General features: G+C 41.6%; 1 protein-coding gene across 1 annotated transcript in view; it reads right to left on the bottom strand.

Annotated features, from left to right (window-relative positions):
- Positions 1-303: 303 nt before the first annotated feature.
- LOC120415166 (protein chiffon-like) overlaps positions 304-26,692 on the bottom strand; it is a 43,811-nt gene continuing 17,422 nt past the window's right edge. Inside the window, exons 4-7 of the mRNA XM_039576604.2 lie at positions 22,427-23,621; positions 10,440-12,353; positions 5,486-6,946; positions 304-1,710 (exon numbers count right to left, since the gene is read on the bottom strand). Of these exons, the coding sequence (XP_039432538.1) occupies positions 812-1,710; positions 5,486-6,946; positions 10,440-12,353; positions 22,427-23,621 (5,469 nt within the window). The 3' untranslated portion in view covers positions 304-811. The remainder of the gene's footprint in view (positions 1,711-5,485; positions 6,947-10,439; positions 12,354-22,426; positions 23,622-26,692) is intronic.

Genomic DNA, 26,692 nt, shown 5'->3' with positions numbered 1-26,692 from the left:
GTTCTTAATAATATTTTTCTCAATAACTTGAAAGTAATTCTAACGCGCCATTCGCGCGATCCGCGCCTTCCGTAACAACCCTGAGGTTGAGAACCGCTGAATTAAGTGATTTCTTTCATTCTTTTAGTAAATTCAACACAAGTTTTTTGTTTAAGTTTTGAACATCGTCTTTCTTTATTACACTTTGCTTTAACCGGTACTGGTTTTGCTGTTCTCTCAATTTGGGACTTCTTTTTTTTCTTTTTTGCTTTGTGTGTGGTACATCTTTTGACTTGTTTTATTTGTTTTTTTTTTCACTTCCAATTTTTCGTTCCTCGTTCGTTATGTTATCATTTAAAACGGACTTTTCTTTCTTTCTTTACATTTCTCACACACGCACACGAGTCCGGTTAGAGTTTTTTTTGTTTAGTTGTTCTCTTTATTCACGTTATTACAGTTGGTTGTTTTCCTTAACATTTACGGGTTTAAATTAGCTACGGGCGTTTTGTTTGAGAGAAATAATAATTGATAATAGTTTAAAAAGGTAAAATAATAATGTACAACTAATAATAATTGGATGCTTTTCTCCTGCATAACTTTTACTTGCTAGTTTCATTTGAGCTACCCACTGACACTAACGTTAACGTTTACTAACCGGATTATGATCCCCCTCCTCAGAAAACAAACGACAAACGGGAACCGAATAAAACTTGGTCTGGATTTGCCGCGAAAAAGAAGGAGACATTTTTAGCACATAAACTCACCTTTTTAGCCTTTGTTTCTCACGATAAAATGTTGGACACACGCACTTCCGGGTGCAGCTCTCTTAATTCTACCGCTCCCGGTACCACCTGCCCCGCGGTTTCCGCAGCTTGCGGGGCGAATACTTGGCCGGGCTGGGCGTGGGAGGTCGGCTCTTGGAGGTTAAACCCCGCGGTCGCGGCGACGTCGGCGAATCGGTTCCATCCGTCCGCGTGTCATCGTCCTCACCCTCGTCCTCGTCTTCGTTGGTAGGTTCGTCCGCGACCGACGACGAGTTCTGCCCACCGTCGGAACAGCTCGGCGAGGACGTTCCGCCGCCACCTCCGCCACCATTCATCAGCTTAAGCTTCTTCCGTTTTCGCTTCTTCTTGAGCGGCTTCCCCGCCGAGTTGACGAGCGCGCTCGTAAACACGGACCGTTTGTACGTTTTCTTGATGGGCGTCCGGGACGAGGACCGGGTTCGCATCGAAGATGCGGCCGCCGCCTTCGCGGCCGTCGTGGCACAGCTAATCTTCTGCAGGCACACAATCGGCTGCAGGTTTCCCCGCTTCCTCGCACTGTTCTGCCTCCCCCGAGCTGCCGGCGTCGCCGGCCTCGAATCTTCATCCTCCTCGTCAACCGCGTGATTCTCGACGGCGTCCACCGGTGGGGTGCAGGGCAGTGCCAGCGGGTCCGCCTCCATGTTGATGAGCGTCGACGAGGTCGTATCACAGTCATCGCTCACGAAGATGCTGCGCGAGCTGATCGAGTCGCACTCTTCGGCGGTGGCGACGGTGTCTACGGTGGCCGTTTTTGGCGGCAGCGACGCCGGTTCCGAGGGCGCGACGTTGTAGTCGATTCGGGTCATCGAGGGGGTCGTTTTGGTGACGTACTTGCTGCTGGGGAGGGATGACGAGGATTGGCGCGGGCAGGACCGGCTGGGGATGAGAATTTCTTCGGTTTTTGATGGTTCCGGGGTTTGGCGGGATTCTGGAAGGAAAGAAAAGAAATAGATTGTCAAGTCTACGTGAAATATTTGTTATTTTTTTAAATCAACAAAAACACGTGAATTATTTTTCATCCCTAAAAAAACCCAAAAAATATGTTTTTCCGTTTTTTAAATTTTAACAATTTTGCTCAATACAATTTCTATGATTTTTTTTTTATTTCTATAATGCAATACAGCCGTGACTCCGTCATACAAAGATAATTTATGACAAAAGGTTGAATAATTTATGACAAAAGGTCGAATAAACAAAAGGTCGAAAGTGGGCAAAAGGTCGAATGGACGAAACTTCGATTTTTAATATTTTTTCTTTGGTAAGAAAGGCAAAAATGGAAATTTTCTAGAATCTGAACGGAAAATCCGATTGGGGTCAAATTTGTTTCAGAAGCTCGATTATGGTCTGGATTATGATATGGAGAAAAAAATTAGATAAAATGCAAAAGAATTGTTGTGGAATGTGGTGAAAAAATGGCTTTTACGGGAAATTGACAGACCAATCCTGTTATTGCCAATCGATCGGGCGTCGAAAATCCATCGTCCATGATTTTTTGCAGGTTTTTGAAATGAATATTCGAAGGGTTACGAAGCTTGATCTTGAGTCGGAGCCAAAAGCAAATCCTATACCTTTCTTTAGTAAGAAAGGGAAAAATGATACAAAATATGTGAAAATATTTTAAAGTTTGACTTTTTCTCTTTTTTTGAACTGCTTACGTCTGATAGAATGGAAAAAGACACTAAAATATTCCAAATATCAAGTATACTTTTATTTAAAGAATGGATAAGCTCACAACATATTTTAGAAGCACGACTTTTTTTCAAAGAACTGACAATGTTTGTAAGAATGAAAAATATGACGAGTTTTGTCGGATATTAAGAATATATTGTATTTGAAGAATGAATAAGTAAAGAATTACAACTTTTTTATTTTCGAAGAATGGAATAATCTACAAAACATTTTTGAAGTCACCCTTTATTTTCAAAGAACGGCTTATATTTGAAAGAATTAAAAAACTCACAAAAATATTGCAACAAGCAAGAGCAGTTTGCTTTGAAGAATTTAAAATCTCTCAAAATATTTCTAGAAGTCAAACTTCTTATTTTTAAGAAGAACTGATCATGCTTGAAAGAATATCATTACAAAAAAAATGTTTTTTAGTGATGCAATACTCTTAAAAAAATGTTTGGAAGTAATGCTATTTATTTCAAGGAACTAATGATTTGAAAAGAAGCACAGAAAAAATACGAATTTGTATGTAACTACACTGTACTGTACACTTATAGACATTTACAAAATATATTGCAGAATTCTGTTTCGCAATTCCACATACGACCATTTGTACATTAGACGTTTTGTTACATTCGACCTTTTGGCGTTCGATCTTTTGTCCATTTGACCTTTTGTCCTTTTCCGACTTTTGGTCCAATCGACATTTTGTCTTGTTTCAACCTTTTTCCCTTGGTCGCACATCCGTTATGTTGATGTTTTATAACGGAATTGCTCAAATTACAAAAAAAACTATATTTTCTATGCATTTTTAACCCTCTACTGCCCAAATTTTTTTTTTCGAAAATTTTTATTTTTCCCGTGTTTAGGAGGTCATTTTGAGCAACTTTTGTTCTGCGAAAAACTTTACTTCTCTTGTTTTATGTTTTTCTTTTTTCATTTCTAGTATTTTAATTTGCATTTAACTTGTTTAGTTTATGTTTGTTTTTGGTGGTATTTGGCCTACTCTACCACCTCCTATCATTACATTTTGCCTATCTATTTTTTTCATGTTTTTACAGTCACTTTTTAAATGTTTTGCATGTTTTTCACATTTTCTGCTTTCAAATGGAACTATTATCATTTAACATGTAAATTAATGCGTAAAGGCATAGTCTGGGGCACTAGAAAAATTACTGCATACTTCTTTTTACTTAAAATATAGGAAATGTTAGTAAAAAACACAGCGAAAGTTGACCCCTAAAAAAATACATTTTTAAAAACATTGGCAAAGTCACATAAAACAAGTCAAACTTCCAACTCTAAAATTTTCCAAAATTTTGAAAGTTCCTCTTTCCAATGCTTTTTAAAGATCGAAAATTGGTTGAAAAATTGATTTTTGGCTATTTTTTAAATCGAAGCCCGTCTAGAGGCAGGGTTGGGTTGTAGAGGGTTAAAATATTTTTTTTTTATTACTATTTTGCAAAAAATTATACAGTATTTGTTAGGTAACTGGGCTGAGAACGTAGCCCAGTCACCGAATGCTTCTCGCTAACTGGGCTGAACGAAAAATGACGAGGGGACCACCGATGCATAGTATTTTTATGATGAAATATAAAAATAAAAGTTGATCAAATTTATTTACAATGCTTACTTTTAATATTTCTTTCATTGTTACTTAAAATTCCATAAAAGCTTGAAAAAAGTTTTTTTTATTTATTGAACATGATTTTTGCATCCATTAATCCCTCGATCATTTCGATTTGTTTGGGTTTTTGACGTTTGTTTGACCCAGTTATCGAGCGCCCAGTTCGAAAGCAGCCCAGTTAAACAACGCCCAGTTACCGAACAACTACTGTACAAAGTTAAATTATGATGCTTTTAAATAATACTTTAAGTATCACAAAATTCTATATTTTTTATACGCGCTGAAAAAAAATAACAGCATTTTTAAATACAAAGTACTGATCGTATTTTTGCATAAATGCGACAAACTTTAGTATTTTTTCAAAAATTTCAGAATTCCGTAACTTTTAATATTCAAATCGATTTTTAAATAATTCGCATATTTTTTCTCCAAATATTAAAATTCTAAAAAAACGTTTATTGTAACCTAATTTTATGTGCGAGGTACAAGACTTTCAACAAAATATATTTTTTTTTATTTTTCAACATTGGTGAATTTTTTAATAAATTAAAATACAATCACAGATTTTTTAAACGTAATTTCAAGTATTTACTAATGCACTTGTTTGATTTTTAGGAAAAGAATTCTGAAGTTTTTTTTAAGTTTCTAAAAGCTTTTTTGTTTCATTTATTTATATTCAATACTCTGATTTTCACAAAATATGGTATTAAGCTAAATACTAATATTTTCAATTTATTTTTATAATAAAATGTAATTTATATCGGAGTTTTTGTACAATATACGAGTTGTGCAGAAAATAAAATATTTGAAGCCATTTTTATGTTTTTTTTAAACATGAAAAATTATCTTTATTGTTAAAACTTTAGTTTTTTTATTATTTTCAATATGGAAAATTACATAAATATTGCTTTATCTGTAATTTTGCTTTAAATTTTGAAAAGCCGTTGCAAGTAATTTTTTAAGTTTATTTCGATATTATTTTTCCTAAACTTTTGACGCCTTCTACATTTGTGAAACTGGAATTTGAAATTGTTAAAAGATGTCATACAATTATGTATTATTTGTTCAGATTTTAATAATGTTTTCTTGTATTACCGTCAACTAGGACGAATTGGGACAGCAGTTTTAACCATGTTAGAGCACAATATTTTGATTTTTCTAGTTGGTTTCGGATAGAACAGACTCAGACCAACAAAATGTGTACATCCATTTTCAAATTTAAAACCTTTAAGTGCTCTAAACACTGCTGTTATTCAGACTGTAGTCCCGGTTCAATACAGATGACGGTAGTATGAATATTCGCTAGTACTTTAAAATCGTTTAGATATTTTCAATTCACATTTTTTTTTTAAATTTTCCTCAATAAACATTTTAAATTTAATGTAAAATTTCGTTAAAATCATCTTACCTTCCGTCTCCTTCTTGGCTTTCTCCTCCCGTTCCTCCTCTTCCTCCTCCTCCACACCATCTTCCTCTTCATCATCCGTCAACAGTTGCTGCTTCTCATCCTCCTCCTCCTTCCCAACTGCCTTCTTCTGGGTCTCTCCATTCGTCTTCATTGCCGCCGTTACCTCCTCCGGATCCAGCATCGTCATCGTGTCCTCAAACTCATCCTCGTCGTCTTCCTCTTCCTCCTCCTCCACCTCCCCTTCCTCTCCGTCCACTTCCTGCTTGACCGCTTCTTCTTCCCCAACCCCAACAGTTCCAACGCTAACTTGCGACTCTTCCGTCGAAGACTTCCGCGACGTGTCCTCCGCTTCCGGTTCCTCCTTCTTGACTTCCGGCCCCTCAACTTTGCCGGCACTTTCCGCGCTGTCCCGCTTGCTGGTGGCGCTGCCGCCCTTTTGCTGGTGCTGCTTCCTGGTCACGATCCGCTTCTTCACGTTTGGCCAGCCGGTTCGGTTGATGCGCTTTTTGAAGATTCCCAGGCAGGTTCCGGTTCCGGGTGTTCCTCCACCTCCGGCCGCCCCTCCTCCCCCGCCGCCGTCAAAGGACTTGATCGTGATGGCACTGAGCGGGCGCGGCCGCCGGTCGTACTGGACAATCTTCCGGACGATGCTCTCGTGGCGGCTGACCAGCTTCAAGCTGAGGGGAGGTTCCTTATCACAGGCTTGTACGATGCGCAGCAAGTTCTGCTTGAGCGGGTCGTCGGTAGCGGGTACGATCGGAACCGTTTCCGGCAGGTCGAGGTCCTCTTCCGGCGGGAGGGCGCTGTCGGCGTCCAAGAACTCCTCCAGCTGTTGGCACATCACTTTGTAGTTGACGAAGCTCTGCTCCGGCATGATCGGCGGGTCAAACTTGATCTTTTTGGCACCGATTCCCCCGCCTCCACCCACAGGTTCATCCTTCTCCGTGACCGGATCGCTTCCACACGACGACCGGATCTCATCCCCCAGCGCAGAGTCCGCTTCCTGCTGCAGTTGCTGCTTGATGGCCTCCTTCTTCGGGCTGTAACCCCCGGACGACGGAACGGGACTTGGCGGCGGCAGGTTCAACGGAACGGAACTTCCCCCCGACACGGTCCTCCGCCGGTTGTGCTGCGTCTGCTGCTGCAGCAAGCTCAGAATGGCCAGCGTAGAGGCGTGCTCGCGAGGACTCTTCCGCGGCCGGTCGGAATCGATCAGCAGTTTTCGCTTCTTCAGCGGAAGTGAGAGCGGTTCCGACGTCGAGGAGGCGGAGGAGGAAGGTTTGGCGGGTTGGTCTTTTGTCGTGGTGGTTCCCGTGGTCGTGGCGCCGTCGCAGGTGCTGCTGTTGCTGCTGCTCGGGACGGTCGACTCGGGCGTTTTGGACTTCATTCGGTAGTTGAGGATGCAGCAGTTTTGCCTCAGCGGAGGCAGCCCGCCCATCTCGTACGGCAGTTTCCGGTAGGCTGGAAGAGGGAGAGAGAAGAAGACGAAGGTTAGTTAAAATAAGTCAAACATGAAACATCGAAGTTCATCGAAGATATGTCGACGGAATGCGAAAATTTAGGAATTTCAAAATTTTAATTCAAACTAAACGAAAAGTGCTTTGATTTCTGAGTTAAGTCTGAAATGTCCCAATTTTGTGTTACGTAATATTTGAACCAACCTTACTTCAACAAAATGAACCATTGAAACATTTTTGAAATTGTGTTAATAATGACAAAAAATGCTTCGTTATGCTAAAAAATATACTTTTTGCAATTCCGTCGTGAAACTATTTACTTTTCCTGTCATTCTTGAACGACGAAATAGCCTAATTTTCTGTACCAAAAATAACAGAATCGAATAGCAACACTTTTCAAAATAAATGCTGAAAAGTTCTACTTTTCAGCACTCAAATGGGTGCTGTAAAGTTCAACTTTTCAGCACTTGTTTCGAAAAGTAACACTTTTCAACATTTTTTGATTTAAACGATTTATTGACAAAATACATGAAAATTTGACTTTAAATTTCACTCAATGGGTGTTTTTTGGAATTGCAAAAAATGTTGTATGGAACTCGTTGCAAAACTTGATTTTTTCAGCACTCTTCGTATTTATCCAACTCGGTGGACCTCGTTGGATAAATGTACGACTCGTGCTGAAAAAATCCTCTATTTGCAACTTGTTGCATAAACTACTATTTCAATGAAAACGATGGAAGAATACATTATAATATTATAGCGTTTAGTTAACCATTTTTTATCAAAATTGACATTTTTAGGCCTTTAAATAAATATTGAATTCTGGGATAACAGACCATCTTATCCCCATTTTTATATTTTTGAAATTTTAGTGCCAAAGACTCAAGTTTTAAATAAAAAATGTAATATTTTCTAGTTCAATTGTAATTTTGAAATTTTTTAATATTTTTTTGTTATCTGAATTCAAATATTATAAATAAGTTTGATTATTATATTGAGGATATGGTATTCTAATTAATATTTTAGTTATATATATTTTTAAGGAAACTCAAAGCACATAGAGTTTCAGATAAGACTGTAAGCAATTCTAATTCTAATCTAAATTTTGTAATTCGTCTCATCTCATCTAACACAAGCGCAACTAATTCGAAGAAAGCATTCTAAAATTTAATAATAAAAAAAATACAATTCAAAAAATTAAAATTTGGAAAATCCTAAAATTCTACAATTCTAAAATTCAAAGATTCTACTAAAATTCAGAAACATAAAAAAATCTAAAATTAAAAAAAAAATCTTAACTTTAAAAAATCTAAAAAAAATCCGAAATTCTAAACAAATCTCAAATTCTAAAATCCTAAAATTATGCAAAAAAAATCTAAAATTCTAAATTTCGAAAATTCTAAAATTCTAAAATTTTAAAATCTTAGATTTTCAAATTTTAAAATTCAAAAATTCCAAAAATTCAAAAATTCAAATATTTAAAAATTTAAAAATTCAAAAATTTAAAAATTCAAAAGTTTAAAAATTTAAAAATTCAAAAATTCAAAAATTAAAAAAATTTCAAATTCAAAAATTCAAAAATTTATAAATTTAAAAATTCAAAAATTCAAAAATTCAAAAATTCAAAAATTCAAAAATTCAAAAATTTAAAAATTCAAAAATTCAAAAAATTCAAAAATTTAAAAATTCAAAAATTCAATAATTTAAAAATTTAAAAATTTTAAAATTTTAAAATTCTAAAATTCTTAAAATTCTAAAATTTTAAAATTCAAAAATTCGAAAATTCAATAATTTAAAAATTTAAAAATTTTAAAATTCTAAAATTCTTAAAATTCTAAAATTTTAAAATTTAAAAATTCAAAAATTCGAAAATTCAAAAATTCAAAATTCAAAAATATTCAAAAATAATAAAATCCTAAAATTCCAAAAATTCTAAAAATCTAAAATTCTAAAATTCTAAAAAAAAATCTTAAACTATAAAATTCTAAAATGTGAAGATTCTAAAATTCTTAAATTCAGAAATTCTTAAATCCCTATTTCTTAAATTCTTTAATTTTGATATTTCTAAATCTTTTAAACTTTTTCAAAAATATATTTTCGATTTTTTTAATATTTGAATTTTCTGATGCATTTTCAATGTTTTAATAATTGTATTTTAAAGTTTTTGAAATTTTAAATTTTCAGATTTTTTGATATTAATGGAGCAACATTTGAAAAGGGCGCATAAGCATTTTGACAGCTGCAACTATTTTGCAATTTACTAGGCAAAAGGCAACTATTTTACAAAACCCATAGTGTTAAATGGTAGCTGGGGAGGCCAGCTATTGTTTCCCATTTCGAATTTTGAGAAAACGTTACCTGAAGCTTGAGAAATAGCTAAATAGTCCAAACTGTCAAAATGCTTACCCGCCCTTTTCCCGTGTTGCTCCAGAACTTTTTTTGTTTTTTTTTTTTTTGCCAGAAAATAGAATGATTAATGTAATGGTTGATTTATACTTCGTTCGAAGCAAAAAAAAACACTTATTTTCGAGCTTCCGTGGCCGTGAGGTTACGGGTTTTGTCTTGTAAGCGGAAGGTGATGGGTTCGATTCCTGTCTGGCTCGGCAAAGTCAGATTCCCTTCAAAGAAGATGAATTTTTTTTTTTCAAAGGTCCAATAAACCAAACTTTCAGTTTTTGCTTTTTGGGTGTTTTTTAATACCCCTGACTCAAGGCGGGCTTAAAAACACCCAAAAACAAAAATTGGAAATTTGGTTTATTGGACCTTTTTCCTTCATTTTTTGGCAATTCGAAATTTGCTTTTAGCTGCGTACCGCTTAAAATAAGCTTTTCGTGACACTTTTCCTTGACCGTTTCTTGAGTGTTTTTTTTATGCGTAGTAGTGGGTTCCTTTCGTGCTCCGTACTAGCCTTATAATATAATATTTTTATTTAATGTCCAATTAATCACCCAGAGTTTAAACAGTGAAGAAGTATTAAATTTAGTTTAAAAGTTGCTTTTTGATTTTTTTTTAGATTTTTTAGAAAATTGCTTTTTCATTACTTTGTTTTTTTAATGTTATGGTCAAGGAACCTCAATACCAGTATTTAGCAATTAAAAAAAAAACTTGTATAGAACTAATGTTTGTTTTATATTGAATTGAATTTTCTATTGGCTTAAATTTTATTTAAACTGTTTTTTTTGTATTTTTTTTTTCATTAGTTCGATTCACTTAATTTTTTCAACACTGCCTAAAATGTTAAATGTGTACTTGTTCAACGAGGCACAAAAACTAAAACTCGATATTCATCCCGGTAACATTGCTCTGCAATTTGATCTCTGCGGTGGAGATGCCCTTAAAAATAGTACAAAGCTCGGAATACGAACATTTGCACTACAGTTCTTGTACGGTATATGATATTTTTTAAAAAGCTTTTTAAGTATTTTTTAAGCATTTAAGCAATACAAAGTTTTTTATGGAGCTTCAAAAAAGTTTAAAAAAAAAAACACAGCACTCACCAGTATTCCCAAAGTACTCGTACATCTTCTCGCTCGACTCGTCCTGCCGCTGGAACGTCTCGTACCACGGCTCCAGCGACGGCACCCGCTCGAACGCGAACCGGTACGGCTCGATCTGCTCGCAGTTGCGCACAAACGTGCTCCACTTGAACATCGCCCCCATCCCATCCTCCTTCCCCTTGGCGTAGTTGATGATGGCCTTGCCACAGCTCGTCAGCTGCTCCTGGTGCTGGTACGGCGACGAACAACCACTCGCACCGCGGGTCGCCAACAGCAGATCTTGCCGTTGGCGCTGCTCGGCGCTCATCGTCGTCGTCGTCGTCGAACTTGCACTCGCGACTACGGTGGCCGACGCGGGTTTGCGGCCACGTCGTTTCGGTGGCGGTACCGGCGGTGGCGTCATCAGCGTCGTCGTCGCAGCTGCGACCTCTTCATCAACGTCTGCTTCTCCTACTGTGGGGTTTGGCTGGATGGGGGCTTCCGGAAATCGCAGTCTGGAGCCCGGGTCGGGAAATTTGTAATACTCGGCGTTGTCGTGCAGGAGGGCGGCCACGCCGCGGACGCCGGCACGGCGCGATCGGGGCGTGGACGATTCCTGGTCGGACGCCGACGGCGTCGGGGTCGACTCTTTGGCGGGTCGTTTGCTGGGCGAGTCTGCCGGAGGTCGTCCGGGGGGACGTTTTCGAATTTGTTGAGCGAGCGCTGAGGTTGGGAGCGGAGTTCCCGCAGATTTGCGCCGACTCGAGTTGTGGTGGTCGTAGTCGCTGCTGGGGACTTCTTGGCTGTAATCTCCCGGACCGGTCTCCGACGACGTTTGCCGATCTTCGTCCGTTTCGTCGTCCGAGCTGTCGTTGCTTTTGGGGAACATAAAGTTCTCCGCTTCGTCGTTCAGCAGACTCAGCTCGGACTGCCGCACGCGGCGAATCTTGACGATCAGCCCGTTCTTGGTAGCTTTCGTGGGACTTCCCGGCTTCCCGCAAGACTCTTTCGTCGGCGAAGCCGAGTTGTTCTTCTTAACCTTCGGTTTCGGCTCCTCAATCACCTTGTACAGCAGCGGAGACTTGACCGGAGGTCGCGACTGTGGCGAGGGCGCCCTCCACCGAATCCCGCGGATCTTCACGTCCGACCCGCTGCTCCGCTTCGGCGATCCCGCCGTCTTCTTCTTCCCCCGACAACTCTCCTCAACCGCAGCCGCAGCCGCTGCTTCCTGCGCCGTACTCTCCAGCAAGATACTCTCAATCAACTCCTCCTGCGAGGCAATCTCGTCCTCGCGCGGTTCCGAGTAGTTAACCCGCCGCACCGATTCCCTCCGCATCCGCGGCTTCCGAATCGGCTCCAGCGTTTCGTCCAGCAGCGACGTAAAGTCCTCGTTCAAGTTGGCCCGCTTTGGGTTCTGCCGCAGCCCCAAGCTGATCCGCTTGGTGTTCTTCGGATCCAGCCCGTCGCACTCCATCAACTCGGCGGTGGCCGCGGCCGCCGCGGACGGTGACTTGACCACCACCGACTGCTTCATGCCCATTTTGCTGTTCTGCTGTTGATGGTCAGTTCCGTGCAGTTTCATCACGACACGATCGTCGTCCTGCTCCTCCTCCTTTAGTTGCTGTTGTTGCTGCTGTTGCTGTTCGAGGGCCGCCTGCCGTGCCGCCTTGGCCTTTTGATGGTTGTGATGGTTCAGTGTGTTGTGCGGATGATGATGAATCGCCGAGCGTCGTCCGAACATTTGCGTCACGTCAGAGGCGACGACGTCCGGGGTGGTCAACGAGGTGGTTTCGTCGGCGGGGATGGCCACCGGCGGTTCGGGTAACGGGGATGGCGGTTTTGTGGGTGCTGCTGCAGCACGTGCTGATTTGCGACCCGCGTACGTGCGTTTGGCGGCTGGCGCTAACGAGCCTGGTTCTGGAGCGGGTGGTTTTTCTGGAAGAGGGTAGAAATAAAAATTGGTTAAAATGAGTTTAAGTTTGCTTGATTTTATTAAATTTTATAAGTTATAACTATGACTATATAAAAAAAATACACATTGAATATAAAATTCTAAAGATCATTTTCCACTTTAAACAGCTTTACCATTTTATCTACCGTTTGCCACACAAAAATAGTAGTTTATGCAACATTAGGCAAAAAAAGGATTTGTTTTAGCGCGTGTCGCACATTTATCCAACGAGGTTCACCGTCATCTCATCTTCATCTTAAAAATTTTCCAATCTCTTCAGGAAAATAATAGATTATAGCGTATTTAATATGAGAAAAAGACTTTATGTTAAACCTTCCGATGGCCGACTGGTTAGAATCGCAGACCATCAATCCAAAGGTGCGAGTTCGAATCACACCTAATTCAAGTCGTTTTTTTGTTCATGTATGTTCAATTCCTAAGTCCAAAGGTCAAGGGGATCGACCGGGATTTGATCCCTTAATAGGTTGACAATTGAAAAAAACGACCTCAGAAATACCCTCTAATTCTATTCCTTAGGCAAAAATAAGTACAGTGGACTCTCTCGTTGTCGATATTGAAGGGACCGTCGAGAGCGGGAGTTATCAAATTATTGAACGATAAATCAAAGCAATCTATTTGAAGGAACTGATTTTTTTTTGACAGCTAGAGCGGTATTGAGATCGAGAAGTTCGACAGCCAGAGAGTCCACTGTAATTGTGAAAATTTAAAACGAAATCGGTTAAGAATCGCTATAGATCGTTAAAGTTGGTGAAAAAAAATATTTTCATACAAAAACGTCTTTTTTAAATCGCTAATAACTCGTCAGGGTTAACTTGGACCGTTTTGCGCTCTTCGACAAATTTTTGTGTCATAAAATTATACTCAAGAATCCCACACATGACAATGATCCGACACATTTAACGCCATCTTTTGGTGGATTTTTGGAATTTTTGCTTTTCCCCATACATTTTGCGGTTTTCCCATACAATCTTCAACAATAAAAACCGACCCTAAACCTTAACCGATTTTGCTCAAACTTTACACAGTTACTTATTTTTATCTATGGAATCGAACCAGGGAATATTTTCCAAAATTTTCATTTTTTACTTGTCACCCTATCCCTGAACCTCCTGCTTAAGAGACATAAGCCGCAACCATTTTTGAGCTGAAAATTAAAAACTTTCATTACAAAAATGGAACTTTTGTAACAAAACAATAAGAGAGTGGAGAGTGGTATTATTGGTCCTATATTCCATCATAACAAATTTTAATATTTTTAAAGCTGAACAAATATTTTCAAATAAATTTTTTTCCAGAATTTTATATTTTTCCGATTTTTTCAATTGTTTTTGATGATTTGAGCTTTTAGTCTTTTTAATTTTTTTCAATTTATAAATATTTTTTTTAAATTAATGAACAAAAAATATTTTAAAATTTCTGATTTTTTTTTAGACGACGTTGAATTTGTAATTTTTTTTTAATTAGGCTGGTACAAATATTTTCAAAATTTTTTGTCACCCCCCCCCTTCAAAATTGGCCCGAAAAATCAGGGGGCAAAAAAAATATTTTTACAATAAACTTCAAAATTTCATTGAAAATTCAAGTGCAACCAGCTGAAATCAAATTAAATACATTCTCCTGCGTTTAAAATCATTTTTAGCATGTTTGGGTTTATTAAAAAATCTTAAGATTTTTTGAAAATTTTCGATGCAAAATCTTTTTTTTCGATACAATTTTTGTTTTTGTCAGATCTTAGATTTTTTGAAAACTTATGATTGCAAAACAACTGAACTAGTGTAAAATGCATTTTAAAACACTTTTTTCATTTAAATGTGAAGACTATGGCTTGTTATTTAAATTTTTATATTTTTTTGCCCCCCCCCCCCCCCCCCCTTGACCTCGGCCAGGGCCGAGGGACAAAAACTTTTTTAAATATTTGCATCGGCCTTATTGAAAATTTGAAAACCTTTGTATTTTTTTTTAATTCCAAAGTCTTTAAATTAAAAAAAAATATATTTTCAAAATTTTAAAAATGTTTATTTTTTTTTATTTTGAAATTTAGATTTTTCTTTCCTTTTTTTATTTTTTTTTCATACTTTAAAAATATGAATTTTTTGAACTTAGAATTTTTTTTCAGATAGTTTGTTTTAATAAAAAAAATTTCAGGAAAATGCTACTACAAATTTCGATCTTATTTTCTCGATCCACGATCGAGATTTCTTAACAGATAAATTTCGATCGTAATTTGTCGATGGTAGATCGTGATTTTACTATCGAAAAATCTCGATCGTGAGTCGAGAAATTACGATTCAACCAAAAACAAAAATCTGTAGTGATGAGAATGGTCAACAACGTCTTTTTTTGAACAGCTGCTCATTTTCTTTCGCAACATTGCTTCAGTTTTTTATCGACCCTTTTCAAAGAGCGAGATTTCAAAATTAGCAACGAGTTCTTGTGAGTTCTCTTCTTTTATCTCGTGCTAGCCAGCAAGAGCATTCTCTCTCTATCACTCTTTCTCTTTTCCTCGTTTACGAAAACTCGCCGAAGAGTATTTTGTTTTCTCAGAAATTGGGAACCGACCACACATTACGTCCCGTTGAACTGGCAACATTTTGCTCAGTTGAAAGGGAATGATTGTGAATGCGGGAATGAAAGAAAAAAGAGAATGTCGCACGTGGTTGTGTCAACACCAGATAGAGACTGGCAATTCTTTTTGCTTAGAATTTTGCGTAGAAAGAAGGGTTGTGCTAGTTGGGAGATGTAATATCAACACTGCTAATAATAAAGTACCAGCAATTTAGACCACTGTTTAGTTTTTTATTCCTTGTTTAAAAAATTGAAAAAATGCGTGCATATGCTTCCAATCGAATACACGCCGGCAGACAGCGAAATTATGAGAAAGTTTGAAAATTGAGTTCAAAATTAAAATGAAAAATATTCAAAATGCAGAAACGGTTTCCCATACAAATTTTTATACAACTTCTAATCTAATCTAATCGAACACAAGCGCAGCCAGTCCGAAGAAAGCATCCTGGAAGAACTTGCGGTTAGATTACGCCTCAAGTCCTTTCTTGTCAATATTAATAATTGCTGTACATCCGAGTAACCCCAAAAATGTACAGCAAAAATGAAACCGGCCAGGCCTACTGCGTTGCATTAACCGCAGAGACAGATTCGGTGAACGGATCACATTTCACAAAATCAACAGGGGAGGAAGGATGCGTGGACATACCGTACCAAACGCTCCGAATCAGTTAGGTGTGGTGTGTAAGTGTAAATTTGCAAAAAAAAAAAAATATTTTTAGGAGGGAAGTGGAATTGGGCAATTGAAGTTGGGGAAAATGGGAACTGGGAAAGGGATAATGGGGAAGGGATAGAAGGTGTTGGGACGCATTTGGCAACCCTGCAGCGATTGACATCTAGAAGGAGAAATTTTGGTTCAGTGCATTTCCGCTTTCACACAACACACTCACACTAACACACAGCACGAACAACCAGGACAGTTTAGAGACGGCAAGAGAATAAACCAGTCGCAAATTACAGTCCACGCGTTTTTTAATTCGTCTCTACATTTTTTGGTCCTACTTCGCCGGATTTTCGTAGTAGTTTCGGTCGAAAGGAACGGACAAGGACCCGGTCGATTGGACGGGCGTAGATGCTCTCAACTCCGGTGAAAGATCCGGACAGTTCTTTATTGGAAGTTTTTAGTACGCCGATCGGAGAGCTGCAACAATCGAGAAGAAAGATGGCGGAAGAGTTCGACATTTTGGTGAAGCAACGTGGTGCAGTGAAAGGAAAAATCACCCGTATTAAGAACGTGCTGGGCCAGCACACGCAAAACCAAACGATTCCGGATGAGTTCCTCCTGCACACCCAGCTGAAGACGATTGACGCGGCCTACGAGGAATTCAACCACTTCCAGAATAAGATCTACGCGGCCAAGCCAGCGGAAGCGGATGACCAGGAGAAGAAGTATGTCGAATTTGAAGCGGATTACAATTTCGTTCGGGCCAAGGTCTGCCAGTTACTGCGTGGAGTCAAGCAAGAACCGGACCCCCAGCCTCCGGCAGCAGCCCAACCCGTGCGAGTGCAAGCGACATCTTCTCTCCACACGCCGCTGCCATCTTTCGACGGGAAGCCAGAAAACTGGTACAAATTCAAGGCCATTTTCACGGATGTCATGAGCAAGCACCCCGGCGAGTCAGACGCAACCAAGCTCTATCATTTGGACAAGTGCCTGGTCGGAGAAGCCGTTGGGTCAATCGACCAGCAAACGATCAACGACAGCGACTTTGCTGCTGCTTGGGCGGAACTGACCGAGCAATACGAGAATAAGAGGAGGATCGTTGACATTCACGTCGGCGGTTTACTTAACCTCAAACCGATGACATCTGAAAGTGGTAAACAACTCCGTGAGCTGGTGGACGGGTGCAAACGGCACGTAAGTGCTTTAAACTTCCACGAGTTCCCGATGGCTGGCCTTGCGGACATTCTGGTGGTCAACATTTTGGCGTCGAAGCTTGACATCGAGACGAGGAAAGTGTGGGAGACAAGCATCGAGCACGGCGAGATTCCGAACTACGCCGACACGGTGAAGTTTCTCACAACCCGGAGTCAAGTTTTGGAACGCATCGAGCTTGCTGACAACAAGCTGAAGAAGCCTGTCGCAGCAAAGACAACGAAGATTCCCGCACTGAAGGCATCGTCCCTGGCGGCGTCGGTCGAGTACCGGTGCGCATTTTGCGGACAGGAGCACCAGAACCACGAGTGCGGCGAATATCTCAAGCTGGATCCGAAGGAGCGCTACGAGAAGGCGAAGCAAACTGGAGTTTGTTTCAATTGCTTAAAGAAGGGGCACATTACGCGTCGCTGCTCCTCGACGAAGACGTGCAAGACCTGCAAGAAGCGGCACCATTCTACACTACATCTGAACGAAACGGGTGTCGCTGTCGAGCAGCCACTTGCACGATCCACGCAGAACTCCACGACGGCTACGCCGAGCGCAGGACCAGCCGGAACGACGGCGGTCACTGCCTCCTGTGTGATCTACCAACAACGAGCGCTTCTCTGCACGGCGATTGTGAACATCCTCGACGACGGTGGCAAGGCCCTGCCCTGCCGCGTACTGCTAGATTGCGGTTCACAAGTGAATCTGTGTACGGAGAAGGTCGCGTCGCTACTTCGACTGAAGCGACGAAGTGTGAACGTCGACGTCAAAGGTGTGGATGGTTCAACGACCAGGGTTACGGCCTTGGTGCACATCAACGTGCAGTCCCGAGACAACGTCTACACAAGCAGCTTGGAGTGTCTGGTGATCAACCGTATCACTGGAACCATACCTGCGAAGAACATCGACATCTCTACCTGGCCGGTACCCGCCGGCCTGCAGCTAGCGGATCCGGAGTTCTACCGCCCTCAACGGGTGGACATGCTGATTGGCGTCGGCCAATTCTTCGGTCTCCTGAAAACTGGTAAGGTTAAGCTGGCAGAGAGCCTGCCGTTTTTGCAGGAGACAGTGTTCGGATGGGTAGTCGGTGGCCTGGCCGACTCCACGAGCTGGAAGTACGAAGTGACCCGCTGCAACGTGGCGGTCCAAGACGCTGAGCTGAACGACCTCGTCGAACGGTTCTGGGAATCCGAGGCGGTGCCGACCGCTTCAAGGATGTCGTCGGAGGAGACGGCATGCGAGCAGTGCTACGAGCAGACCCACAGCCGTGACCCGAGCGGTCGCTACGTCGTGATGCTACCCTTCCGTGGCAACGTGAGTCAACTCGGCGACTCGAAGCAGCACGCACTACAGCGCTTCTCGTACCTCGAGAAGAAACTAGCCAAGAACGCGGACCTGAAGGCGGCCTACTGCGCTTTCATGGAAGAGTACGTGCGCCTCGGCCACTGCCGCGAAATCGATCCGTCCAAGGAGGAAGATGGTGGGTACTACCTGCCCCACCATGCCATACTGAAGCCAAGTTCGTCCACCACCAAGTTGCGCACAGTTTTTGACGCCTCGGCACAAACGAGTTCCGGGCTCTCGCTCAACGACACCTTGATGGTCGGTCCAACCATTCAAGATCCGTTATTCGATATCGCCCTTCGATTCCGGACGTACCCGTACGTGTTTACGGCGGACATCTCGAAGATGTACAGAATGGTTCGTGTGCACCCCGACCACACGAAGTTTCAACGTGTGTTTTGGAGAACGGACCCTTCCGAGTCACTCAAAACGCTCGAACTGTTGACCGTCACTTACGGGACGGCATCAGCGCCATACCTGGCGACCCGCACGTTGAAACAGCTCGCCCAAGACGAAGGACAAGCCTACCCTCGCGCTGCCAAGATTTTGGAGAACGATTTCTATATCGATGACGCACTTGCGGGTGCTGATACACTGAAGGAGTTGCTGCTGGCGCGCGACGAACTGGAGGAGCTGCTGGAGAAGGGAGGCTTTGAGCTCCACAAGTGGTGCTCCAATTCCGCCGAGTTTCTTGACACTATTCCAGACGAACGACGAGAGAAGCAAGTGTCATTCGAATTGAGTGGCGTGAACGAAATGATCAAGACTCTCGGCATATTGTGGAACCCCACCAGTGACCAACTGCTGTTCCGCGTCGCTCTCACTGACTTGACACAACCGGTTTCCAAACGTCGCATCCTGTCGGAGGTTGCCAGATCTTTTGACCCGCTAGGTCTGCAAGCACCGGTTTGTGTCACCGCTAAATTGATCCTGCGTCAGTGTTGGCGAAAGAAAGTGTCTTGGGACGAGCAACTGTGCAAGATGCTTACGAATCTATGGAACAAATTTCGTGGTGGACTGCGAGCACTGATGGAGGTACAGATCGAGCGCCGAGTCATCGTGCCACACAGGGTGGCCCTGGAGCTGCACGCATTTTCGGATGCATCGCTGGAAGCTTACGGCACGTGCGTCTACGTGCGTAACATCCTGGCGGACAACACAGCAGTAGCCTACTTGCTGTGCAGCAAGTCGCACTTGGCGCCCAAAGAGACGATCCCGAAACTCGAACTGTGCGGCTACCGGCTGATGTCAAGGTTGGTGTCCAGGGTAGTGAAAGCACTCAAGGTGAAATTCACTCGGAAGGTGCTGTACAGCGACTCGACGATTGTACTGGGATGGTTGGCCAAGTCCCCAAGCGAGCTCGAAACGTACGTGGCAAACCGAGTTGCCGAAATCCACGAGCTTACCCCGAGGGCCGACTACGAGTACAAGTACGTGCGAAGCAGCGCCAACCCCGCAGACCTCGTATCACGAGGACTCTTCCCGGAAGCACTGATTGGGAATCGCTTCTGGTTCCATGGCGGGTTCCTCGAAGAAAACGACTACCAAGAAGACGAGATGGCCATCGTAGTCGAACTACCCGAAGTACGAGTTGCAGCCGTTGTGATAACCGACGAACAAGAAGAAGACTACAACAGGATCTTCACACGGTTCAGCTCGTTCCGCAAACTACAACGAGTGCTAGCCTACGTGATTCGCTTTTGCAACAAGACCCGGAAGCGATCCACGTACGGAGACAACGAGAAGTACCCAACCATACCCGAACTGCGATCGTCGCTGCGCTCGATTGTGTACATGGTCCAGCAGCAACGAATGCAGACAGACATCCAAGAAGTGCTGAAGAAGCAAGGCAAGCCGAACGAGAGGTACACTGGCCGACTACGAAGCTTGAATCCTTGGGTCGACACCTACGGCATTCTACGAGTCAACGGACGGATCAAGTACGCCAACGTGTCGTACGAGCAGCGGTGCCCGGCCATACTGCCTGCCGAGCATCCAGTAACGGAGATCCTGATTCAAGCTGTCCACGAGGAGAATCTGCACGTCGGACCGAGCGGAACTCTATCGGTTCTGCGGCAACGGTACTGGATCCTGAACGGACGAAACGCGATCCGCGCAAAGTTGCGGAAGTGCGTACGGTGCTTCAAGGTGGACCCGTCGGAGACCAAACTGTTCATGGGAGACCTGCCCAGCTACAGAGTGACCCAGGCCTACCCATTTGAACGAGTTGGCGTTGACTTCGCTGGACCAATCTACGTACGCAAAGGGCACCCGCGCAAACCAGTGTACTGCAAGGCGTACGTGGCATTGTTTGTGTGCATGGTCACGAAGTGCATCCACATCGAGCTGGTGTCAAACTTAACGACGGATGCATTCATTGCCGCCCTGCACCGATTTGTCGCTCGTCGCGGCCTTCCCTCCGACGTTTACAGCGACAACGCCACAAACTTTGCTGGAGCCAGCTCGGAGCTCCACGAGCTGTACGCGCTGCTGACGCAGCAGCTGACGAAGGATGCGCTTCAAGAGTTTTGCCTGCCCAAGGAAATTCGCTGGCATTTTATCCCACCACGGTCGCCGCACGTAGGAGGTTTGTGGGAAGCCGGCGTGAAGTCGGCGAAGCACCTGATCAAGCGGAACGCAGGTGAAACGAAGCTGACAGAAGAGGAGTGGTCCACACTACTAACGCAGATTGAAGGCATACTTAACTCGCGGCCGTTGGTGCCGCAGACGGCGGACCCTGGTGACCTCAACGTGATCACGCCCGGTCATTTGCTGATTGGCCGCCCATTCAACGCGATCCCGGAGCCGGCGTACGATCAACTCAAGCCTGGAACGCTGACACGGTGGCAGCACCTGCAGAAGATGCGAGCTGACTTTTGGAAACGGTGGTCGGCGGGCTACCTGTCCGAGCTGCAGCAGCGGCAGAAGTGGAACAAGCAGCACACTGTCGTCAAGGAAGGAGATTTGGTGCTGCTCAAGGAGGAGAACGTTCCGGCGCTGCAGTGGAGGCTCGGCCGAGTTGTGAAGGTCCACCCGGGGCAAGACGGAGTCACCCGCGTGGTGACGGTAAAGACAGCAGGAGGAGTCTACAAGCGGTCGACGGCAAAGGTTGCGGTGCTCCCACTCGACGACGAAGCAGAGGAGAAGACAGCCGGTTGAAGTTCCCGGATGTCCACTGGCGGGGGAGGATGTTGGGACGCATTTGGCAACCCTGCAGCGATTGACAGCTAGAAGGAGAAATTTTGGTTCAGTGCATTTCCGCTTTCACACAACACACTCACACTAACACACAGCACGAACAACCAGGACAGTTTAGAGACGGCAAGAGAATAAACCAGTCGCAAATTACAGTCCACGCGTTTTTTAATTCGTCTCTACAGAAGGGTTATTTTATAATATCGTAATATAGGGGAATATAATAAATTAACAACTTATGATGGAAAGCTCTCACCAAGGAACAGCAAATCTTTAACATAAAGCCCAAATCTTCAAAAGACGCCGTGAGGTGGTATCCCGATCGTCAGATTCCAGGTTCTTCTCAGGAGACAGGCCGATCGTTTGACGGGAACACTTTCACTTTTGCACTGAGCCATACAAATTTTTATACAACTTCAGAATTAAATGTGCAAACTGTGGACGCAATCAATCGGTTCCAAATTTTACGGGGTCATTTTGTATTCCAAAAGGCATAAAAAAACATTTTTTGGTTTGTTTTGATAATTTCAAAATGTCCAATAAGCAATGTGTGTTTGTGGGTTTGCCAAACATTAGTTTATAAGGCAGACAAACAAACAAAAAGTGTTTGGTTATAAAAAAAAAGTTTATTGTAGTGTTACAATATTTTAGCTTCAATACTTATTGAAAACTTTATCAATTCAAGTATTAAGAAATTCAAAAAAATCTTCAAAAAAAACCATAAAGCCAGGGAAAGCAGCAGCACACATCACGTGTCTAATGCGCTAACTGCGAAAGCAACCACTCAGCAAAGTACCGTGGGCTGCGCAAAAGATTTTATTTTTCCAAGAATGAAGGAACTTTTTTATTGAACCATCAAAGGAGAAAAGACGAGAGGTTTTTCTTGATATTTGGATAGTTCATCAAAATATGTTATTATTGGATATGCTTTATTCCAATGTCAAATTCAGTTACAAAAATATAAACAATTCATGTCAATAACAGTTTTCTAGTCGATTTTACATAAATTGTACTTCACATGCTCTGGTCTATCTAAATTTTCTACAAAAACATACAAATCAGCGAGCCTACCTTTCGATTTCCTCGAGTACGTCTTCAAAGGTGCAGGTTTCGTCACTTCCTCTTCCTTTTCTCGCTCCTTCTCAACAGTCACGATATTTTTCACAGTTTCTTGCTGCTGCTCCAAAGGTTCTTCTTCCACTTTTTCCACTCTTCTCTTTTTCGCTTTCACTACACTTTCCCCCTGGTCACATTCCTCTTCCGCACCTTCAACAACGGTGTCCTTTTTCGTCTTCTTTTGGTTCTTCTTCTTCGTGTCACTTTCTTCCTCCTTGGTCAGCAGTTCTTCTTCCCCACCACACTCAACACCGTTCAGCAAAAACGCGCCCAATCCGACGCCTCCGTCCGCGATGAGCTTATCGAGCGCCGCAAAGTTGCCGTCATTCCGCACGAACGCCCGGTGCTCGTCGGCGTTCAGATGGTTCGCGAGCACGTCGTACTCGATCCGGCAGATCTCGCAATATCCACACTGCTGCTGTTGGGCGTTCTGCGCGTTCTGCTGCTGCTGCTGGGTTGTGTTGTCCTCGGGTTTGGCCGTGGCCGTCGTCGCATTGGTTGGCTGATTGGTTGTCGCGGTCCTGGGACGATCTTCCGGGGCTGGTTGACCAGCTTGGGCTTGAACACTTGGTTGAACGCTGCGTTGACCTCCACCGCGGGCACTATCAAACGGCGAGTGGTTACTCTTGGTGGCGAGGTTCAACGAGGGCCACGCCTTGAACAGTGCAAACGCCGGCCTGTAGTGATGCCGCTGGTGCGATTCGATCTTGATGTAATCCCCACGCAAATGCTGCGGAGTTGTCTTCCCGGCCGGGTCGCTCGACTTGCCCGAACCCTTCCCACCCTGCACGAGCTGGTTCTGTCCCAGCTGATCCTGCTTGACCGACCCGACGACCTTGCTCAGAAACTTGATCGCGTACTCGGTGCTCCAGATGGGCTTCCCCCACGACTTGGCCAACTGGGCCGGACTCTGGCTGTTGCGGTCGAGCCGGACAGCGGAAACGGCCGACGGGGTCGGCGATGGCGACGGGACCGATGGGCTGAGCGGGCTGCACGGTCGCGATGTTGAGCAGCGCGTTGAGGCGGCTAGCAGTGGGTTGTACGACGATGCGCCACTTGGAGATTGTTGTAGATGATGCTGTTGTTGTTGCTGGCGGACACGCTGTAGCATAGCATCCGCGCGGCTGCGGGGTGCGGCAGGTTTGGTGGGCTGGAGGGAGAAGAGAGAAGAAAATCACAAATTAGACATTTTGATCTGATTTTTTTTTTTTTTTTTTTTTTTTTTTGGGAGGGTGATCCAGCCGCACATCGTTGATGTCGAAACCTCTAAACTGGGCCCTCGTCCTGTCACGTCCGTCAGTAGTCTTGTCGTACATTACAACTAGAACCAGATCTGCCAATGAATTAGTACACTTCGACCAAATAAACACTGACGCTGTATGGATCTGACTCTAGAATAAATGCACAGTTGTGTGTTATTCATAAGTCCAAAATGTTCAATTATTCATATAAGTCCAAATATTCATTTGCGGATAACTACCTAACTTGAATTGAATACAAGATTTAAAGTAACCTATCCGAAAGCTACTCTTATCTCAAATCCCCGACATTTTAATTAATAGCCAAAAAATCTAGAACGTTTCTTTAAAAACCTGTCTGGCTTCTTTAAAAAAAACAAAAACAAAAAAATAGATTAACAGTTCATATTTTACAAGTCATGAATTGAAAAAGAGACGACCATTTGATCGTCAGAATTCCAGTAGATCCTCGATTCGCAACAATGGTCGATACAATCATAATCCGACAACCGTTAGTTCAACAGATCAACGAATTTAGTCCGATATCATTTCACTATTGATTGATCGAGACTCTATGGAAATTTTTACAAATCAGAATGGTTTTTATGCAATGAATTCCCAGAAGCAAAGAAAACAACAGAAAACAATGTTTAACAGCTTAACAGGCCCTCGTCTTGTCACGTCCGTCATAAGTCTTGTTTGCTGAAAGTTTAAATGGTTAGTGTTGTAGTTAATCGTATTCAACATGACCATAATAGGCAGGCCTGTAATACGATTACCTTACTGATTTGTTACTTAGCTTTTAAGAGGACGACCCCGCAACCGCCGTCAGATGTCCTAGATCACCTTCGCCAGTAGATGTCGGAATTGGTCAGTAACGAGTTTGACTTGGTCATCCTTTGACCAGCTCCGCTGATGAGGCTGGGTACCTGCAAATATTAAGCAAAGGTGGCGGCAGTATCTTTTTTCTCCTAATTTCTAAGGAACGAAGAACTCATTAGGAAGAAATAAACCCTACAAATCTTCTCTAAATAATAATAAAAATAAAACTGAAGCTCATGGGCAAAATAAGTGTGTCTAATCCTAAATGCACTTTTAAATTTCTAAATGGTCTAGCTTAATTCCGCTTAACACCTATCATTTCTAAATTGTCTGTTGAACAAGCAAAAGGCTTAGGTAACAACAGAAAGTATTTTTTTAAAACCTGTTATAGAAAGTTATGTGGAGATAACAAACAGATAAATATTGTAATGTTGAAAATAATTATCCTAAATACTCTAAACATTGATTTCAAAATTGTATGGCAAACAGTAATTTAGACCCTACAATGCCTAGAAGAGGCCTCGGTTTCTGTTGTTGTGAGTAGACGCTGGTTTCAGAGTTCATTTTTCAATTTAAAAGGGGTGGGAGACGACTAATTTGCTTCATGAACTCCTAATCGACTCTGGGATCACCTCTTGTGTTTGTCCACTGATCGCTCCTAGCTAGGTGTTACCTAGACACAGTGTTAGAGGCCCGCTTCGCATGGCAAAAATGTTGGCTGGGGGGAGGGTGATATTATCCAATGAATTTTATTTTTAAGCCAACATTGCTAACGGCGTTGAGATCTCTACTCATGCCCAGGGAAATTAGACATTTTGATCTGATTGAGGTACAAATCATGGTAGATTTTCTAAGTCCGTTTTCGGAAATGTGACGCTAAATATGAGCAGAACTTTAAATTGACCGGAATTGACCACAACTATCAAAATCGATTATTTTAAAAATAAAAATCAGGAGTTCAAAAATCTTTGTATTTTTTTTTATTTTAGTATTTTTAAATTCCAATATTTTAAATTTTTCACTTCTATTATTTATACAATTTATAATTTTAATATTCAAGAAAAAAAAAAACAAGAAGCTTAGAATTTTAGATTTGATTTTTTACCTGTAATTTTATTTTTTAGCTTAAAATTTCTAATTGCAAAATTTTTAAATTGCTCAAGCTTAGAATTTTACTAGTTTTTTTTAACCCTCTACTGCCTAAATTTTTTTTCGAAATTTTTTATTTTTCCCGTGTTTAGGAGGTCATTTTGAGCAACTTTTATTCTACGAAAAACTTCACTTCTCTTGTTTTATGTTTTTCTTATTTTATTTTTAGTATTTTAATTTTCATTTATCTTGTTTTGTTTATGTTTGTTTTTGGTAGTATTTGGCCTATTCTAACACATCCTATCATTACATTTTGCCTATCAAATTTTTTCATGTTTTTACAGTCACTTTTTCATTTTTTTGTTTTTTTTTCACATTTTCTGCTATAGAATGGCACCATTATCATTTATATTGTAAACAAATGCGTAGATGCATAGTCTGGGACACTACAAAAATTACTGCATACTTATTTTTACTTAAAATATAAGAAAAGTTTGTAAAAAACACAGCCAAAGTTGATCCCTGAAAAAATGACATTTTTAAAAACATTGGCAAAGTCACATAAAACAAGTAAAACTTCCAACCCTAAAATTTTCTAAAATTTTAAGAGTTCTTCTTTCCAATGCATTTTAAAGATCAAAAATTGGTTGAAAAATAGATTTTTGGCGATTTTTCAGATCGAAGCCCGTCTAAAGGCGGGGTTAGGTTGTAGAGGGTTAATTCAGCAATTAAGAAATTTAAAAAATAAATAAAAAAATTAATCAAAATTACAACTAAAAAATCAATTTAAAAAATATAAAATTCTTAGCTTGAACTAAATTTAAACTTGAAAAATTTTAATTTTCAAATTTAATTTTTGTAAAATTTATTATAATTAATAATAATGGATTTTTTTTAATTTAGTGTAAAAAATTAAAATTTGTAAAATAATTGATTTTGTATTTTTGAATTTGAGGATTATAATTATAATTTGAAAAATTGGTAACATTAATTTAAGCTTTTAAATTTATTTATTTTTATTTGATTTGAATAAAAAATAGGTTTAGAAATTTAAATTCTTATTTTTAGTAAT

The sequence above is a fragment of the Culex pipiens genome, chromosome 2 (genome assembly GCF_016801865.2).
Source record: "Culex pipiens pallens isolate TS chromosome 2, TS_CPP_V2, whole genome shotgun sequence".
Taxonomy (NCBI): domain Eukaryota; kingdom Metazoa; phylum Arthropoda; class Insecta; order Diptera; family Culicidae; genus Culex; species Culex pipiens.
This window is presented reverse-complemented; position numbering and strand designations above follow the sequence as displayed.